The sequence below is a fragment of the Leptonotus elevatus genome, chromosome 16 (assembly GCF_054856555.1).
Source record: "Leptonotus elevatus isolate MCC_2025b chromosome 16, RoL_Lele_1.0, whole genome shotgun sequence".
NCBI lineage: Eukaryota > Metazoa > Chordata > Actinopteri > Syngnathiformes > Syngnathidae > Leptonotus > Leptonotus elevatus.
The window spans coordinates 10381579-10401820 of NC_141254.1; the positions used below are offsets into that span (position 1 = coordinate 10381579).

General features: G+C 37.4%; 2 protein-coding genes across 3 annotated transcripts; one reads left to right on the forward strand and one right to left on the reverse strand.

Annotated features, from left to right (window-relative positions):
• The first annotated feature begins 3054 nt into the window (after positions 1 to 3054).
• LOC147160670 (ubiquitin carboxyl-terminal hydrolase 2-like) lies at positions 3055 to 12155 on the forward strand. Of its 2 annotated transcripts, none has more exons than XM_086099037.1 (12): positions 3055 to 3426; positions 6172 to 6219; positions 6307 to 6427; positions 7788 to 7899; positions 7981 to 8091; positions 9249 to 9313; positions 9402 to 9505; positions 9586 to 9666; positions 10983 to 11061; positions 11149 to 11256; positions 11328 to 11448; positions 11587 to 12155. In XM_086099037.1, the coding sequence occupies exons 1-12, from the start codon at positions 3274 to 3276 to the stop codon at positions 11675 to 11677; spliced, it is 1194 nt and encodes a 397-aa protein (XP_085955163.1). In that variant the 5' UTR covers positions 3055 to 3273; the 3' UTR covers positions 11678 to 12155. The 2 variants fall into 2 exon arrangements, with proteins under 2 accessions (XP_085955163.1, XP_085955165.1); XM_086099039.1 differs by lacking the exon at positions 3055 to 3426 and adding an exon at positions 3461 to 6000.
• A 2749-nt stretch (positions 12156 to 14904) lies between these two features.
• LOC147160671 (uncharacterized) lies at positions 14905 to 19539 on the reverse strand. The gene is made up of 4 exons (XM_086099140.1): positions 19431 to 19539; positions 19028 to 19127; positions 17637 to 17972; positions 14905 to 15888 (listed from the first exon to the last, which is right to left on the reverse strand). Exons 2-4 carry the CDS (start codon positions 19071 to 19073, stop codon positions 15845 to 15847), a joined length of 426 nt encoding a protein of 141 aa, XP_085955266.1. The 5' UTR covers positions 19074 to 19127; positions 19431 to 19539; the 3' UTR covers positions 14905 to 15844.
• Positions 19540 to 20242: the final 703 nt, after the last annotated feature.

Consider the following 20242-nt stretch of genomic DNA (forward strand, 5'->3'; position numbering starts at 1 on the left):
CTAGTTGTTGGCTAGCTCACGCAACTCTCCCTATTGGTCGACTGTATTCCAATTTCTAATGTACTGTCACAATGGTAAAATAAATGTAACAGTGTACATTTCTTAAACATATCAATCATTGTTTTGTCGGCTTGACTTGAGTTAGTGCCTTGATTGTCAGTCAAATTATTTTCTGCTTACTAACACGTATGGTATGGAGGAGGGAGTGTCCGGGCGGAGGTGCGGGTGGGCGGCCGGACTTGTCTTGCTTACAAGTTAATAAAACACTCAAAACGTTATCGTGCCAACACTGCATTCAAGGACTGACCTTTGTTGGTCATTGTTGAGCTTGATCTGGTTATGTATCCGTGGTTACATAACATTGTCTCGCGCGTGAGTTTAGGAATGCCTTTCACTTTGCTTACTTTGAGTGTGTAACTATTTGTGTGTTAGCACTTTTTTCTCATAATATTACGACTTGTCTTCTTGTAATATTAACATAACATACATCCCTATTTTTTTGCCACATGATATCGCTCATCATTTTATAGTCATAACATTACTACTTGTTTGATTTGTACGCACAATATTAGGACTTTTTCAGGTAAAAAATACAGTTTGTATGCCTTTTTTTGTTTTCACAATATATTCTTCTAGTAAAATAACTTTCTTATACCAATATGACTTTTTTCTCAAAATTAGAAATGTCCTTTTATAATAATTATTTTTGTGCCCTCGTAATGTTATGACTTTTTTTGTTTTCCTTGTAGCATTACGGTTCTATTCTAACTATTTTAAATTTTAATCGCCTGATGCCCCGAATTTTTAATAATCTTTTCTTTTTTTTTATTCATTCACTGTCATTGACGGCTATAGACGTCAAAAATTCATTTTAAGTATTTTTATTAGTAAAACGTTTTTTCCCACTTTTGTTAACAAGAGTTTGAAAACCTAGACTTTTTTTATTGTATTAGAACAGATATAAAAATTGGGATTAATTGTGAGTTAACTAGTGAAGGCATGCGATTAATTACGATTTACAATTTAAAAAAATATATATTTTCTCTAAAAAATATATATATTTTCTCTAAAAAATATATATATTTTCTCTAAAAAAATATATATATATTTTCTCTAAAAAAATATATATATTCTTAAAAAAAAATCATAAATTAGGGCCATCAGGCGTTTAAAATTTGTAATCGTAATTAATCGCATGACTTTACTAGTTACCTCACGATTAATCACAAATTTCACATCTGTTCTAAATGTACAAAAAAAATCCTAGGTTTTCATACTCTTGTTAACAAAAATGGAAACAAATGTTACATAGAAATAGTTTAAATGAATTTTTGACGTCTATAGCCATCAATGGCAGACGAATAAGTTAATGTTGCCCCCCCACACACACACACACACAAATGTATTATTCTCACCACATTGTAAATATTTCTCTAAGAATATGACAAGTTCAAATTTTTCCTGCAACTTTCACCGCTCAATTCGTATAACATTTCGGGTGTTTGCATTTCAAACTGACAGTTGAGCTATAGCAAACATAAAAATTTGCATATATTTATCTGCCCGCTTTAGCCATTTATGTTGCGACTCATCTCAACTTCATACTGTATAGTGCTTTCGCAAACAGTTGCAACTATAACTAAGCACTTTCCTTTCAGTCAATATGCAAAGAAGACAAAAAGCGGAACATTTGCTTTGCAGCTTTCAAGATTGATATCAGGCTCTCAGGGCGACTGTTCACACACAAGGAAAACATTTGCGAGATCTCCCAAGCCGAAGGTCACAAACTCTGCACACGAGACGCTGAGGTTTCAAAAAGTAAAAGCTGATAAGCTTTTTATTTCCTTGCATTCTGACAACACGAAAATATTTTTTTAATGTAAAAGTGAGATTGTTTTTTTTTTTTTGCTCATGGTTGCTATGCTTCAGATCCAAACAACTTCCTGTGAGCAGCTTCTATTACTGCCACTACTGCCTACATGCTTCTTTGATCCAAGGGTCCAAGGCAGCACCCCCCCCCCTTTTTTTTAGCTTACAGTTTTGTTTTGTTTTTCCATTTTGTGCCAATCAGGTGTCTTCTAAAGATGATAAGTAGCCTATGACTTCATTTGGCTTTTATTAACTTATTTTTGTGGGGAAACTATAGCTAAAAACTAATCAAGTCTCTAAAAAAATTTGATTAAATGTTCACCAAAAATGGCAAAATTAACATCCACCTGCCAAGAGAAAATACAAGAACTGTCATTTGGGCTGTTATGAACAATGCATTCTGAACAATGTTATGTAAGAGCACCTGCTGATATTTATAATAGTTAATTTTATGACTTGCTCTGATTTGTATGGATTCCAAAGCAGTTGTCGTATATGCAAAATGTGTGTATCTCCAAATTGCGTTTTAAAGAAAAATCAACCAAAAAATATTAATCCAGATTTTTTTTTTTACTGTTTTTATTTTTATTTTTAACAATAATGTCAGAAGAAATTCACAACATTTGGAAACATCGTCATGGTTGATCTACTTCATGGTTATTGAGTCATCATTTTGCAAGATTACAATGTGAATTTGCAAGATTAAAGCCAAAAGGCTTAATATTGCAAGAATTAAGTGATATGTTTTCGAGAATTAAGTCGTAATGCAATCGCAATCACTACTACTACTACTATACACACCAGCTACTTTTTTAGTAGGTTTTATGTTGTTGTTTTTTTGGTTGGTTGGTTTGTGACTGTGTTGTGATGTTTTTTAAAATAAAGAAAGAGATGAAAGAGATGAAAGAGATGGAAAACGTGCGGCATTCATGTACTGTTCTTTTTTTGGTGGGCCGGGGGGTAGTGTGGCAGTAGTCTAGTAAAATACCATTTCAACACAAATTTTGAGCTTATTACAGTGTACACTTTTTGTTATGATTTTTTTGTAATAACAAATTATAAACAATGTCCCCCCAAAAAAAGACGAGGCAATTATTATTTTCGGATTGGTCATGTTTCCTACGACCCCTGAAGGCAGCACTGCGCCGTCCGTCTGGTCAGGAGAGGAGGAGGACGAGGCGGAGGAGGGGGCGTTCATGTCCGCAGTAAAAACCAACACACTCGCAAGATACTCGGCCGTTTGTCTTCTGCTGGGCTCTTTACATTCACTACGACCCTCACACGACACGGCTGCCTTTTCTTCTACACTGCTTCGTCTTGCACGTAGCTTTAAAATCCCTGGATTTGGGATTTTTTTTGTTGTTTGTTTTTGTTTTTGGAGCGTTGCAACCGGCGTCAAGCAGCATGCCGTCCCCGCGATACTCGTACACTGTGACTGCAACGGAGGAGCCGGCCGCGGCTCTCCCGGCGGCCAAGTCCAACGTGCGACGTGCGCCGTCCTTGTCCCGCTCCAAGCTCATGTCCCGCTTCATGGGACTCATCATCAACCAGGCCAAGGTGAGCGCTTCTCAATGTAAACATCCAAACAAAAAAAAGAGCATTTTGTTAGCATTACTAACTGCATTGTTTTTGACAATTACAAGTATGTTGCGTAATAATGTGAAAACATGAACATGCTGTGAATTTTGTAAGTTATCACATGTATACATTTGACAGCACCCTTAAATGCCTGTAAGAGCAACTAAGCGTTGTTTATTAAATGTAAAACAACTTTGAAACTCCTTAGCTTAGCACTGGCTAACTAACATGCTATAGGTACATAAACCAAAGGACACATTTGTTTAATATACAAATTTTCTACTGAATTTACTAATCTATTTACTATACATATAAATCTTTACAGTTTTTGAACGAAGGGTGGAAATTTAAACATTTATCACCAAAATAATTGATGTATCTATCCATTATTAAAGATTAATTAGTTGCAGATTTAAAGCGAAATATATGAAATGGGAAATGACAAATTTGTATATTATGTTGATAAACTTCTATATATCTTATAAATATATCTTCTGCATTTATGACATCGATGCCACAGACTTCCGACTTCCGGGTTTTGCACATCAGCGCCGTTTCCGGCCACTTCTGACCGCGTTCCAACACTCGCACCCCCAACAGCGCGCAGGGCGTCTCAGCTCTCTGAAATTCTTCGGACAACTGAGACAGACACACTACACACTCGCATCCGTTGACGGGAACGCGCAACCGAGATGCACAAAGACGGAAGCGCAAGTACTGGGACGCGGCCCACATGTCGCAAACCTGAACCAGAAACAAAGCTGATATGTGAAAACCCGGAAGTCCCGCCTCCTCCGTGGCATATACCCCATTTAATTTTACTTGGATTTAGAGCCCTATTAGCAAAGCAGAGCGTGCTAGCACACAAAGAAGTAAACGCACGACAAGATGTTACAACTAGTCATTTGTATGCTAATTTTTGTGGTTTGTTTTTGTAATAATTTTCCACTTGGATTTTTCAATTTACAGTATATATAAATGTAATGTACACATTTTGTTACAGAAAATTCTGGCAAAAAAAGTTAGCCACATGCTGACGATGCAGTCACTAATCCACAAATTTGTAACACTTAAATGTATCAATTTGAATTGAATTTCAATGTAATTTTGACTTTGGGAATTTTACCAAACGGTAGCCTCAGCCTTGTTAGCTTAAACTTGCTAACATGCTAGAAAATGAAAAAGAAGCTAAATGGCTAATTTGTAAATGTTGCGTTTTCACCGGCTTTTTCTATAAAGTTGATTATCTTATTTGTGGTTTATCACCATTTTTTTTACCCTTTTCCAACCAAGAACTTTGCCTTAGTTTTGCTACTTTAGTGCTTGCTAGCATGCTAAAGCTACAGCCACAAATCAGGACATTTGTTTAAATAGATTATAGATTTTTCACTTGTTTTTCTTGTTCTTCTAAAAACTTGTAGTTATGATTCATGAGCTCTTGTTTTGAACTTTTCCCAGCCCGGCAGTCCAATAACCAAGCGGGGTTTATAAGCCTTAATCTCTGTCTAGTTTTGCCTTTCCTAGCTTGCTAAAGATACAGACACAAACCAAATAAATTGATTCACCTTTTTTCCCTATCGTTTATAAAAGTTTCTATTTCTGATTTTTGTTGTTACGTAGCAGTTGTCTTAATCTGCTATAGTAAAAGGAGTGCTTGCTAACTTGCTAGCACACTAAAGATACAAACACTATACTGCTAAAAAAATTAAATCATTTGATCTCATTGGCCTTATATTTAAGATTGATGTTGTGGCCACCAAAGCTTTGTTAGCATTTGCTAACATGCCCGCACGTTAAAGTTAGCCAACAATAAACAGCTCGTTTGTAAGTCAAGCTGTGCAGTTTGTTTATCCAGTCCCATGTTGACACGGCCTTGAGCGGCCTTTACATGCTCGCCGCTTTACGACACTCCCCGCACAACCTCGTGCTGTGTTTGCCAACAAGTACAAAATGTCCATGGTGTCACCTAAATGCGACACACTCTCGGTTTTCCTTTTTTCGGGTCGGGGCGTGTGTGTGTTGGGATTAGGGGTCATTTCAAGTGGTCACCTGCTGAGCGGAACGAGCCAGTGACCATCTGGTGGAGAAGAATTGGAACAGAGCGTCCTGTATCCTCACTACGTAAAACCCAAGAAAACAACGATTCACAACATGACCTGATAACTCCCGATACGAAGTGCGAGCTAATCTTATCAGCCACACTAGTAAAAAAAAGAACGAAGAATAAGAAGACGCCCTGCGCTATACTATAACAAGACAAACAGAAGAATAAACAGCTTGTGTTGCTGAGTTTGAAGCAAGTTGGCAAACTCGAAATGTGATGCAACTTGACACCGCGTCATGTTCCTGGACGAGCCTGTGTCCCGTGTTTTTGGTGATGTCACGGGCGACGGGTCAGCGTGTACCCAGACGCTTTAAACCAAGCGTGAGGAACGCTGCTACAGACAGCGTGACCGACTGCATTTCTCTCAGGGCAACACTGGAAAATTGGACTGAGCTTTTACGTCCAGTGAAAATTTGCTAAAATTGCAGGTGGTGGAAAGCCTCAATACAGTGAGTGAAGTGAAGTTTCATCAGAAGCGTTCTAAAAATATTTTATTAAGGTTGAAAAGTTCCTTAGTGCTACTTTAAGGCATACTTTATAATCATTCCGATAACTTCCCGTTTGAAACTTTGTAAGTTTTCACCAAATAGCCTTAATGACTTCTCTTTCTCTGGGAGCAGAAGCAGAGTCCACAAGGCCTGGTGGGACTCAAGAACCTGGGAAACACGGTGAGTGTCCTGGCCTGGCATGCAGCTGACACCCAACCCCTCCACAAGAGTCTTCATTTTTCTGCTCTTTGTTTTTCTGTGTTGCAGTGTTTCATGAATTCCATCCTCCAGTGTTTGAGTAACACTCCCGAGTTGAGGGACTACTGCCTGAGGGAGGTCCATCAAACAGACCTGAACAACAACGGGACCAGTTCGGCCCTCGTCGAAGGTAGCATGCTGAATTGAGTTTCGGGACATTTTGTGAGGGAGTCCCGCAGGGATTACAGCTAGGTCCCATGTCATTCACTCATCCTGCCATTGCAAAACATGGCAATGTTTTCCAAGACCTTTGTCCTACAGCTAGGGAGTCCCACAGAGGTCATAGCTAGGCCCGGTGTCTTTCAGCCGAGCCTATCATTAGAAAACATCCCAACGTTATCCATCCACGTCAGCTAAGTAGGGTTTTTGTTTCCTGCACAGCCAAGAAGATAAGATTGCCTGCGATACTTTGGTCTTATCTATATGCAACAAGCCATGATGCTGGCCAAGCATATATCGCGTTAGTTGCATAAGGACGTTGAGACCTTTTTATGAGGCACAAGTACAGTAGGCCACATCAAGTTTTTGTTCTTCTATTTGACTTACAGGAGATTAGATGGCCTCTATTGAGTGTGTTTTTGTTAGTCATTGAAGGCAAATACGACTTTTGTCACGCTTTGTTCACATTTTTTTTCCTCGAGAGTTCGCACAGCTTTTTTTGGGGTCTTTTTTTATGGGGCGTCATCAAAAAAGTTTGACTTTTTTTCCCCTTAGGCTTCACCAAGAATTTTTTTGGGGGGGGGTCTTATCGCTGGATACGTGATTTTTTATTTTTTTATTTTTAATAGCATCATCAATAAATAAAAAATTACTTGGTTTGCCAAGATTTTTTTCCCAGGTCTTACCGCTGGGTAAGTGATAAAAAAACAAAAAACAATTTTATATATATTTATTTGTTTTAACATTTTTTTGAATGGCATTATCAAAAAAGTGTTTTACTTTTTTTCCCCTTAGAGTTTGCCAAGCTTTTTTTTCCTGGCCTTATCACTGGATACGCGATTTGTTGTTTTGTTTATTTTTTATTATTATTTTATTTTAATGGCATCATCAAAAAAATGTTTTACTTTTTTCTCTCTTTAAAGCTTTTTTTCTCCAGGTCTTATTGCTGGATAAGTGATTTTTTTTGTATACAATTTTTGTTAAAAACATTTTTTTTTTTAAATATATATAAATTGTAAAAAAAATAATCAAATTTAAGATAACAAAAACACAAACACTGTCAGTGCTAAAAAAAAAGACATTTTTAAAAAAATATATTATTATTTTTTTTTAATGGCATAATCAAAAAAGGGTTTTACTTTTTTTCTTTAGAGTTTGCCAATCTTTTTTTTTTTTGTCTTATCGCTGGATCAGGGATTTATTTATTTTTTGAATAGCATCATCAGCACATCGTTATACTTTTTTCCCCCCTAACGTACGCTTAGCTTTTTTTGTCTGGTCTTATCGCTCCAAAAATGTTATTTCTTAAAGTCTCAATTATTTTTCCTTAGAGTTCGCCAAGCTAATCCAGAATTTGTGGACGTCGGTCACCAACGAGACATTCATCCCATCTGATTTTCGGAGCCAGGTTCAGATTTGCGCTCCCAAATTTGCCGGTTGCAAGTAAGTCCCGTCCGTCTTGGCCTGACTTTTCCCTCCTTTCGCCAAACGGCTGACCCAACCGGCCGTTCTTCATCTTTGCAGTCAGCAGGACGCTCAGGAGTTTCTGCGTTTCCTGCTGGACGCCCTCCACAACGAGGTGAACCGAGCGACGGCGTGCCCCTCGACGTTCGTCGAGGACTTTGACCACCTCTCGTAAGTCTGCTCCCAATAAGTCACTCAATGACCATAAAGCCACAAGAGAATTTTACGATGGCTGTCATTGACGTCATGTCAACCGTTTTAAACATGACCTGCTGCCTCAGCTTTTTATTTTTTCTGTACTCGTATATAAATTCCCATGGAAATATGCTATGCAGTAGAGATAGACCAATATGTTTTTGTCTGATACCAAAGTCAAGGAGGGCGATAATCGATATTTGGAGCCGATATTCATTTTTCAGGGAAGATATTTGCATCAAAATGAAAAAATAAAAAGCAAATTTCAACTCTTAACTTAGTTGAAATTTTAAAGCATATCTTTATTGAAGAAATTTGAAGAGTTACAAATTAATGTGAGTTTTTTCCCCTTTTTTTCTTATCTAAGTGAATAGAGCGTATTGCATTCACCTCGGAAAAAAATCCTGTTTTTCTCACGCTTTGTTTTTTTGAGTCGTTTTTTTAAATTTTCTGTTTTATTAAAAAAAAATTACCTGTTTTTCTGAATATTTTTTTTTCGGTTTTTCTGAGTATTATGTCCTTGTTTTATAAAATAATTAGGCTCTTCTGTTTTTCTGAATATATATATATATATATATTTTTTTTTTTTTTTTCAAACTTGCTCTGTTTCAAAATTCTAATAAAAAAGCTCACGGACCTGCCAGGGCTATTAGCATATCTTAAAAAGTCAAATAAAAACTTAAACAAGGAAATAGCTTCCTGTTGTATTCTGCAGTATATAAAGTGCTCTAAAATGTCAAAATATCTGAAATGTTCAATTAATTCTGTTATAAATTAATCTATTATTGGCCCGTAATGATTCTTCAAAAAGGCTGACACCGATAATCGGGCCGGCCGATAATCGGTCAACCCTTACTAACCGGGAACAGTACAGTGAACTAGTTGTTGGTCTGCCATACAGTTTTGAGGTTTGCCACATTCCTCTTAGAATGTGCCGCCCATTTTATACAATGGCAGTAAAGGCAATTCTGATTCTGTCAGTTGATCAGTCAAATTTCTCTACGCAGCAATTTCTACCTTGACGTCAATTTTCCTAACAAAACTCCATCTATACTTTTATATTAGACATGGCGGACTCATGTTTAAAAAAAAAAATGGCGGTTAAACTTGACTTGTAAATGTTGTCTTCCCAGTGACGAGGACAAAGCCAAACGGATGTGGAATATGTATTTGGAGCGTGAGGACAGCAAAGTCGTAGGTAAGAGTTTATCCGGCGTCCGCCTGGCAAATATCGTCCCGAGGACCGCATGGTTCGAAAACGGTTAAAACAACGTTGTCTGTTGTAGATCTGTTTGTCGGGCAGCTGAAAAGCTCCTTGACCTGCACCGGATGCGGCTTCCGCTCCAACGTCTTCGAGCCATTCTGGGATCTCTCCATCCCCATCGCACCGGTCAGAACCGCACCAAATTTGAAACGTTCTCGCATGGTTAAGCCCTCGGCTGTGTTGACTCAAATGCTTTGCGTCCGCAGATGTCGTCCGGCGAGGTGACTCTAAAAGATTGCCTGAGGGTCTTCACCAAGGAGGATGTGTTGGACGGAGACGAGAGGCCGGTAAGACCTTCAGCCGCCTCATTTCTGCCGTTTGAAAATGAAGAACGGTCGCCCTCACTGCCAAGGATATTTTAGTTAGCGAAAACTAATGAAAAAAGTCAAACTAAAATTTCAAAAAACAATTTCTCTAACAAAATAACATAAAAACGAAAATACTTTTTTAACTCATTCACTGCCATAAGTTCATTAAAAAAAAGGTTATTAAAAATTAGGGGCGACAGGCAATTACATTTTTAATAGGAATTAATCGCATGACTTCACTAGTTATTTATTTTTTATTTTTTTTAAAGAAAAGATTAAAAAAAGAAAAGATTATTAAAAATTAAATTGTAATTAATCACATCACTTCACTAGTTAACTCACGATTAATCCCAAAAATGTATATTTGTTCTAAATGTACAATAAAAATTTGTTTCTAGGTTTTCATACTATTGTTAACAAAAGTGGAAAAAAAATTTTTAACTAATAGAAATAGTTCTAATGAATTTTTGACGTTAAGCGCCGTCAATGGCAGTGAATGAATAAAAAAAAAAGATTATTAAAAATTCGGGGCATCAGGCGATTAAAATTTGTAATCGTAATTAATCGCAAGACTTCACTAGTTAACTCACGATTAATCACACATTTTTATATCTGTTCTAAATGTACACAATTTTTTTCAATAGGTTTTCATACTCTTGTTAACAACAGTGGGGAAAAAAATGTTAAACTAATAGAAATAGTGCAAATGAATTTTTGACGTTTATAGCCGTCAGTAGCAGTGAATGAGTTAAAAACCGAAAACTAAGTGAAACTACATTTTATGTTTACAAAACTAACTAAAACTACCTATAATTATAGCGAAAATGTCCTTCGTTTTAGTCTTTGGTAATTAATTTAATACATGAGCCTTTGGGGATGATTTTAAGTATATTTCGATATAAACCGGAATAAAGACGAGGTGACGCCATCTGGCAGCAGCCAATAGAAAAGCACCTTCAGATGACGGAGCGACAATTTTGCGTGCTTGACTTTTGGCTCCAATGGCTCAACTCAGCCGAAATGCAACGCTAAGTAAAAAATGTGCTACTTTTTTCATTTTTACAATAGTGTTTATTAAATATTGTGCACAAGTATTTTTTTTTTGTTTTAATGAAAACTAATACTGATACTAACTCAAATTAAGCATTTTTTACATAACTAAAACAAAACAAAAACTGAAAACTAATTAAAACTAAATCAATTCAAAAAACTCAAAACGAAATAAAAACTAACTCAAATGAACATTCCAAAACTATTATAACCCTGCTCACTGCTTTGTTGTTTCTCCCACGCAGACTTGCAACCGATGCAAAACGAGGCAGAAATGCACCAAACGATTCAGCATTCAGAAGTTCCCTCAGATACTTGTGCTTCGTATCCTTTTAAAAAAAAAAAAGAAGAAGAAAAAAAAAGAAAAAGAAATTCAAAATGAACGACAGCCTCCTTGACTCGGCCCTCCAGACCTGAAGCGTTTCTCCGACTCCAACGTCCGAGCCAGCAAGCTGTCCACGTACGTCAACTTCCCACTCAAAGAACTGGACCTCAGAGAGTTCGCCTCCGAGAGCAGCGGTACGGCCCACGGCCTCCTCGAGAACCTTCCGGCGACTTCTGTTTTTTGATTGTTTGTCTCGGCCCCGCAGACCGCGCCGTGTATAACCTTTACGCTGTGTCCAACCACTGGGGCAACACGCTGGGCGGCCATTACACAGCCTACTGCAAGAACGCCGGCGTGGGCGAGTGGTACAACTTCAACGACGGCAGGTGGGTTTGCCATCCTAAAATTTTTTGGGCAGAAATAAAATTTAAAAAATACATACAAAATGTTCAACAAAAAAGAATTGCATCAAAATGGTGGCGTTTTAACCACAGCGGTCTTTTTGTGTGTGTGTGTGTGTGTAGGGTTAGCCACATGTCATCCAGCCAGGTGCGCAGCAGCAACGCCTACATCCTCTTCTACGAGCTTGCCAAAAATCCGACCTTTCACCTTTAGACGCCTTCAGGTTACAACAAAAAATAACCCAGCAAGAGACATTTCAGACCACTGCTGGATGAGAGCGCCACCCTGTGGCTCAGACTGACAAAACAGGTCATGGGATGAACAGGAATCCATCAACCGTGACTCTCTTCTTGTTTTTTTTTTGTTTTTTTTTAATCTTTTTGGAGGATTTTTTCCCCTCTTTTTCTATGCACTTTAAACACAGGCGACATCACCATTTGTAGACACAAAAACTGGTGTCAAACTTGACTACTTGACTAGCGTGTTGTAATTTATTCTATCAGATACAAGAGGGAAGATAGATTTCCAGTCATTTGTAAAGTTAACCACACCGAACTAGCGAGAGATGACGCTTTATTTTTGTACCGCACGGTTGAATGTACAACAGCTAAAGCAGCGCAAACAGGGAAAAAAAGGTGCTTAGTGTATATGTGTTTGTTTGTATTAACCATTAAAAGTCATTGCCAATTTACATGCCTTTGCTTTTCATTGCTGAAAATTCAAATTAACACCCCAAAAATGCATAATACTACTTTTTTTTTTTTAAACGCTTATTAAGATCATCACACAAATTTAAGGATTTTTTTTTTTGTTACATAATGCTGAAAGATATTTATTTGACTTGATTAAGGCATGGTTAATTAACATTTGTTGTTTTGTTTTTTTAACCATCCTTGAATTTCTGTGTTCATGGGTAAATGTGACCCGATGCGTTTTTAGTCCATTTGACATGTGAATACACACACGAACCGAGTTAATTCATTAATGTGACGGGAAGTCTCGCAAAACCGCTCGAGATTCAACGTGACTTCTGAGTCAACAAACATGGAGGACCAGTCGTGATACTTCATGGTTTGTTTTCAGCCGGGGGGAAAAGCAGCATAAAGTGCCTTTATTGTTTGTATTTTAAATTATGAATTTAAAAAAGCGGGATAAAAAGAAAAATGCGTTTTTTTTAAGGAGTGTAAGTGGGCTTTAGTAAACCTTGTGACCCTCATACAGAAGAGCAAAATAACTCTTAAGACATTTATTTTTAGTAGAACCTATGGTCCACCCCCCCCCCCCCCCAGATGTTTTTATAACAAAAAATTGCACGTCGTTTTTCTTCTCTACTTATAGCCCTTTGAGATACTGCAAACTGTAAAGGGCATTATAAATTAAATCCATTATTATTTATTATTAAAAGCACAAGCATTATGACGCATGCAGCGGAACTGCCACTAGAGAGCGCTATTGTGTATACGGCTCTGGTTGTCCCACTTGGTGTTGGCCTGCCATTCATATTTGTACCCTATCGTAAAATCAATGGGGTTGATGCCACGGACTTTGACCTCCTGTCCCCTTGGCAGTTATTGTTGATTTATATGAAAAAATTATTGCGGATTGTTGCCAAGTTTGTATGTCTTATAAATTCATTCAAATAAAAAAAATTAAAAAAGATGCCACGGACTTCCGGGTTTCACACATTAGCTTTGTTTCCAGCCAATAATGGCCGCGTTCTAACACTCCCACCCCCACCCCTGCTCCCCCCCCCCCCAAATGCAAGAGCGTCTCAACTCTCTGAAATGCTTCGGGCAACTGAGACAGACTCACTACACACTCGCACTAGTTGATGGGAACGCTCAAGCAAGTGGCACAAAGGCGGAAGCGCAAGAACTGGAACGCGACCCACACGTCGCAAACAGGAAACAGAAACAAAGCTAATGCGTGAAAACCAGGAAGTCGGAAGTCCCGCCTCCTCAGTGGCATATACCCCGTTTAATTTGTGTGAAACAACTCAAATGTTCTTTTGATCCAGTGCTTGTATTAAATGTCATTAGATTGTGCGTGCGTGCGGCATTAATGCCAGAGGTACAAATTACTGCCCGAGATCACAATGAACATGAAAACAGCTGAATTTTAGGGTTTAACTAATGTACCACCCTACAAGCATACCATGGGAATCAAATGCATTTTTACTAATTGAGCACACTTAGAATGTTTTCAAGTTTTAACTCATGTCTGTAATTGTATCCCAGCATGGAAACATCATTAGATTGTGCAGGGCTACCTCATGATGGAAATTTAATAAATGGCATGTTTTCTGCTCGAGTGTGCCTAGAACAAGGACTAGGGTGTGTATCTACACACTTACACTTGAACTAATTTCTGTGTTTTCTCCCAGTAGGAAAACACACCATTCGATTGTGCCACTGCTTTAAAGATTTAAAGGACGTTTCCTGCTCGAGAGCGCCTAGAACAAGGAAATGGGAGCAAGTCGACTCTCTCAGGTATGAACTTTTATGTATTTCTATTCCACATACAAACACCATATGGGCTTTGGCGGTGGTAATAGCAATTTGTTTTTGTTACGTAGCGACTTAAGTGCAGCTGTGTTGACACACGGGCTAATGGCCTTAGCAACCATGAAGGGCTTCTTCATGTGGTATGAAGTCCACCTAGACATCGACACAGGTGGCCTGCGCTAACCTTACATATTATTGTACTAGGAAGATAATTTGTCACATCATAGAGAATGCAGAAATATGTATTTTTAGTAACTAGAAATGATACATTTTCTAGAATGCAGAGTTACAACTAGCTTTTTTTTTTTTTTTTAATCCCTATTTATGTTTTTAACACACACCATAAATAATGATGATATCAATAATAACGCCACTTTGGTTAACTTGATAATTATCACGGTCATTGAGGTAAGCGAGCTAGTTAGATATTAGCTGGTTAGCGATTAGCGAGTTAACTGAGGAAAATTGGGTTCCAGAAAGTCAATTTGGGAAAGAGTGGAAAAAATAGTGACAAATACAATAACACATGAATTATTTCTTTCTGCTAGCTAAGAATGGCTAATATTGTTACTGTGCTAATTTATTATTGATTATGGTTCAAAAGGTAGTTTCATTTGCTTTACTGTAACATTTTTCTACCAGGTTTAAACACAGATCCAGAAATAATGATCATATTTCATCAATCTTGGTTATTGAGCTTCCAGCAGGCTAGTTAGATATTAGCTAGCCAGCTATTTCGCAATTAGCTAGTTACCCAAGGAAAAATACTCAAAAGGGAATTCTTTAAGACGGTGTTAGAGTGGACAATATTAAGTATTGTACTCTTTGCGTGTTCAATTAACTGAATGGTGAGATCCTGGTGAAGAAGTCCCTTTGCAAAGGTATCAAAAGCTTTTGATTGACAACAATTGAACTCTCAAGCGGTTTGTTCAGAATTGTGTGCTCGGCTCCCCGTCACGTCATCATTTATTGAGAAAGTGGGAGACTCGAAATCTCCTCCCATCAGCCCACAGTACACTTGGTTACAACTCAGTGAATACAAGAGAATCTGTTCCCATGGGTATAAATCAGATTAAAAGAAAACAATAATAATAAGCCTGACTCCCTTCCGACCGGCAGAGACCTGGCCCTCCGATTAGAGATAGCGAATGAATAGACAAACCCGTTGTCCTTTCTCATGAAAGTAACACAGATAAGAATACAATTCTATTCATTGAGCCATACTGAGTTAACATAATTATACCTACATCTACACAGCTATAACTAAATACAAAATGGTTAAAATATAAAGTAAAACAGTAAAAATGTTAACAAAGTTAACAACGGCCATGCCCGTGCTGCAACTAATGATTATTTCAATAATTGATAAATCGTTCAGCAATTTATTTGAAAAATTGCGGAATGGGATTTTGAATTATATATTAATATTTTAATTTCCATTCCATTCCATTTTGTTATATTGCAAACACTGTGTTTAATATTGTTTCGATATGCGTGCTAATACTGTACGATATTTGACTACAGTATAACCACACCTAGCTCACATGATGAATTGAAGCAGCTCTTTGTTTTCACAGGGAAGTTGTTACACTATGTACACCTGGACTTTAGCCTGCTAGCTCGGTTTTGTGATGAAGAATATTAAACAAAATGTCATGCTTAATAATATGAGGCAAACAAGATTTTAAGAAATATTTATCTACAAAAATCCCACATTCACATAAATGAGCCCTTTTTATTCAAATCTCGGTGCAAATAAATGTCTCCAACACGTCCCCAAAAAAACTGTAAATAATGGAATTCAAAGTGTTCTCTTATTAGCAAATAATTTGAACAAAATTAAATAGTGACTCCATCATAGAAGCAGTCTTGCTTCTCACACTCTGCCAGTGTACTTGAGTACTCCAAAGATACCGCCACCTGAAAGGAAAACATTTATAATGACATTGTTTTGACCACAAGTATCATCAGTTTGTTAAGTTTTAACCTGGAATAAGCAACAAATTTTAATTTTAATTTTAATTTTAATTTTAATTTTAATTTTAATTTTAATTTTAATTTTAATTTTAATTTTAATTTTAATTTTAACTTTAACTTTAACTTTAACTTTAACTTTAACTTTAACTTTAACTTTAACTTTAACTTTAACTTTAACTTTTAAACAGTGACTTTCTGGCGCAATTTTCCGATTTATCAGATTTTTTTCGACCAACTCTGGAGATCTGCAAGGGCACAGTGATGGAGCCCTCCATTTTCTGTGTAAAAGGCATCACTGTGAACCACAATACCATCAATGTCCCTTCAAGACTTGACTAGATAGGAATAGAAATTGGAATTGGTTGATGCAGGACTCTTGGGACTAAACTACGTAGTCAAGTTATGAGATTGATCGTGAGTGTCCCTTGCCAAATGGTAGTTAATTTTGTACTTTTGGACCAACTCTGGAGATATCCTTGGAGTCCGTGTTGGGATATTGAGCCAGAGTCATTACGTGAAAGGCCACAGCGTGAACCACTACACTACAAGTGCACCTTCAAGGCTTGCATTGGGTCACATCATAGAAATTAGTTAGTTTATGGATGGCAGGTGTATTTAGGACTAAAATATGTGTATGTAACCCTACTGAAACAGTTTGGCTTTAGCCTCAGATACTTCAACTCAATTGGCAGGTAAACAAGCTCGTCTCCACCTGTTGAGCAGAAGCTAAACTGTTTCAGGGGTTTTACTTTCTGAACCTGGATTTCTCAACCCAAGTGGTCAAGGTACAAGATAACTTCTGAATGTTCCTTGCCTAAATCTAGTTAATTTTGTACCCTCCAATGTACTAACTGCAATTACCTTATGGTAAACCTTTCTGATGTCATGTACGGAGGACCAAAACTGCCAAAATTAAAAATAAATAAATGAATAAATAAAGGAATACAAGTGAAAATATAAACGGATATAAAAATATAATTCAAAAATTAAATACACAAAATAAATATAAATGGAAATAAAAACAAAAACAAAATATATCCATAAATAAATAAAATAAAAAAATAAAAATAAAAAACGAGATTAAAAAATATATAAAATAAATACAAAAATAAATAGAATTTAAATATCAATCAATCAATAAAAACGCTCTGTTCTCACGTTGTCCAACCCAAGACACAGTTAGGATCGCCCCCTCATTTGAATAACATTCGTCCTGACATAGAGCGTTTTTATTTATTTCCACATTTACTTTTATATGTATTTTTTGAATCTTGTTTTTTATTTGTGTGTTTATTTTTACTTTTATGCATTTATTTATATATATATATATATATATATATATATATATATATATATATATATATATATATATATATATATAGTTGTTTTTATTTCCATTTATATATATTTTTTTAATTTTGTATTTTTTGTATCCGTTATTTATTTTCACTTTTATTTATTTATTTATTCATTTTTAATGTGGGCAGTTTCAGTCACACATGAACCAGTTCCAAGTTCTATCTTTTGGCCCTGATCTCAATAAATGTTCACAGTTCTCCAGACCTGGTCTGAAGGTACACAATAACCTTACCTTTGGCCGAGACACTCAGGATTGACCTTAGCTGAACCGCCAATGTCATAAATGTTAATGGCTCAAACAAAGAAAGAGGAGCAGTTCAAACCAAACTCACCAATAGCGGCCACGCCGGCAATAGAACCGATGGTAATGCCCGCGATGGCCCCATCTGTGAGCCCTTCAGACCCGCCGCCTCCCCCTTGACCTTCAGTACCGCTAGTGGTCTCTTCTGGTGTGATAGCTGAATTGGTTGGAGATGAGCCCGTTTCTGCTGAGCTGGATGGCGCTGACGTATCTGGATCAGGCGTGGCGGATGCTGGACTTGGTGTCGCTGAATCCCGATTAGTTGTCGTGCCTGGACGAGGTGTGGTTGGTTTAGATGGCAGTGGACTTGGCGTCGTCTTGGTTGGACTTGTGGGCGTTGGGGTTGTCTGCCCTCGACACAGCATGACTGTTAAAAACACACACAAACCCTTAAAGGGACATTCAGTGATCCCTCGTGCCATCTACTGTTTATGCTAATAGTATGCAAACAAACAAGTTGTATTGCATACTATTTTTTTTTTATATAATCATAGGTCTAGTAATCTTAATGATATTACATGGCTGTAGTCTCCTCCCGTTAGCCACTCGTTAGCCACTCCAGCCTATGGCTCCGACTAATTCCCGCTAGCCGCTCTTGTTAGCTGCTCCGACTAATTCCGGCTCGCTCGGTCTTTCGGCGTCGCTCGCCGGGCTTCACAATGGCTGCCAAGTCGCCGTTGCGCAAGTCGCCGTTGCGCTCACGCAAAATAAGAATTGGTGGTAGGCTTGCAAAATGTGATCTCTTTGAGCCACCGTAGCATGCGTGCTCCTGCGTGCTTCTAATGCTATTGTTTGACCACTAGATGGTGCTAGGGAAAACCTCACGCACAACCTGCCTGACTACCTCAAGGCGTGGGAACAAATGTGCCATTAGTCCATGGATCTCGTACATCTGACACTGGTGATTATCTCTCTTAGAGGCTGCACAAATACTAAAATGTTGAGTACTTGTGTATGACTCCTGAGGCACGCCACACTTACAAGTATCGTGTGTCACTCATTTGCCTTTACGTGTTGTATTTGGTGTTGACTTTTTGCAAACGAACCGCACAATTTGCATATCCAGCACCAACAGCTTTGATGACCTTTTACTAAAAGTATTAATCCCATGCGCCCACTGAAAGACACTCCCTGCGACTCATACGTGAAGAAAGGATAATCAGATTAATCTTTGACTATTATTGTTTTTTTTAAAGAGGACGTTCCCTCTTTGACAAACAATCTTAATATTTACAACATGATAACCTTTGGCTGTTTATGATCCAGCTTGAGGAAGTGCTACCAATTTTTGTTCTTGATGTTACCTTGGAATGCAGGTTTTTTTTTATTACATGGTATAAAACAACTACAGGAAATATCTCCAATCTGAAGATCAAGAAATGTTCTTGAGATTTCCAAACATGTGTTTCTGTATGACCGTACCTGTACCAAGGAGGCATACGGTCAGGGCAAGTAGATCCACTTTCATCCTGTTCAGAGTTAAGGCTCAGAGGAACAAAAACCAGAGGAGAAGGAAGAGAGGCTGCAAACAACAAACGACACAATTATTCAGGGAAAGAGTAATGCCATTGCCCTTGCAATTTTTTATGCAAGAACATATAATAATAATAATCACTATTCAGGTAATACTGGAAACTTTTTAGGTCGCTGTAGAATACTTAACCCTATTCATCTAACCTATCCGATTCTCACAATTTTAGACATTATATTTGTATTTTCAGATTTTACAAAATGATCAAATCCTAACCCTTCTGATATAGTACCATGTTCTAGATAATCCACCCCCCCCCCATTAAAAAAAATCTCCAATGGAAGTTTAGCTCACCTGAGACTCTTGGACTTGACACCAGGATGACCACGGTTGCAATTGTTTGCAATCCTCTTTTTATCAGCTACCACCATCCGGGACCCTCCCTTCGTGATCCGTCATTACGTCTCTCTCTCTCTCTCTCTCTCTCTCTCACGCCTTACAAATACATTGCCCACCACAAGTGCTATATCTGGATTTTTATGGCTTCCTCGTCAGTGCTGCGCAATAGCGCAACGTAGTTACGAACCGTTGTCTACTGCCTATAAAGTTGGTGATACCATAAAAAAAGCAAAACACAAAACCAATGGAATCCATTTTATTCTAACCACCATCCCAAACTTTTCCACTTTTTTTTTTCTAACTCTAATCAAGTTAACTTGGTTGTGTGGTTGGGTTGTAATATTTTGACACCTTGAATGATAATATTCAATATAGCAATATATTAGGGTGAAAAACATCTACAGTATACACTATAATCACTATTTATATGCAGAAAACAGTCTTGCTCAAGAAACTTACATGCCAATTAAGTAATTAGAATCATTTGAGATTTTTTAATCAGATTAATCACATTTTAGAATTTTAATGAATGAATTAATTAAAAAGGTTTTTCTATCCCAAACATTTTTTGCCCGCCAAATTTGAAGAGCACCTGTTATGTGTTAATTCTTTCGACATTCAATGTTATGAGGACGTCTTCAACATTTTTTGATCCGCGCCCTCATCCTTCTCTTTTTCTAATCAGTTAATTACTTGCATAATTTAAAATGGGAAAAAAATGACCCCAGTAGTTTGACATGAACAAATATTCTGAATATCATACACAA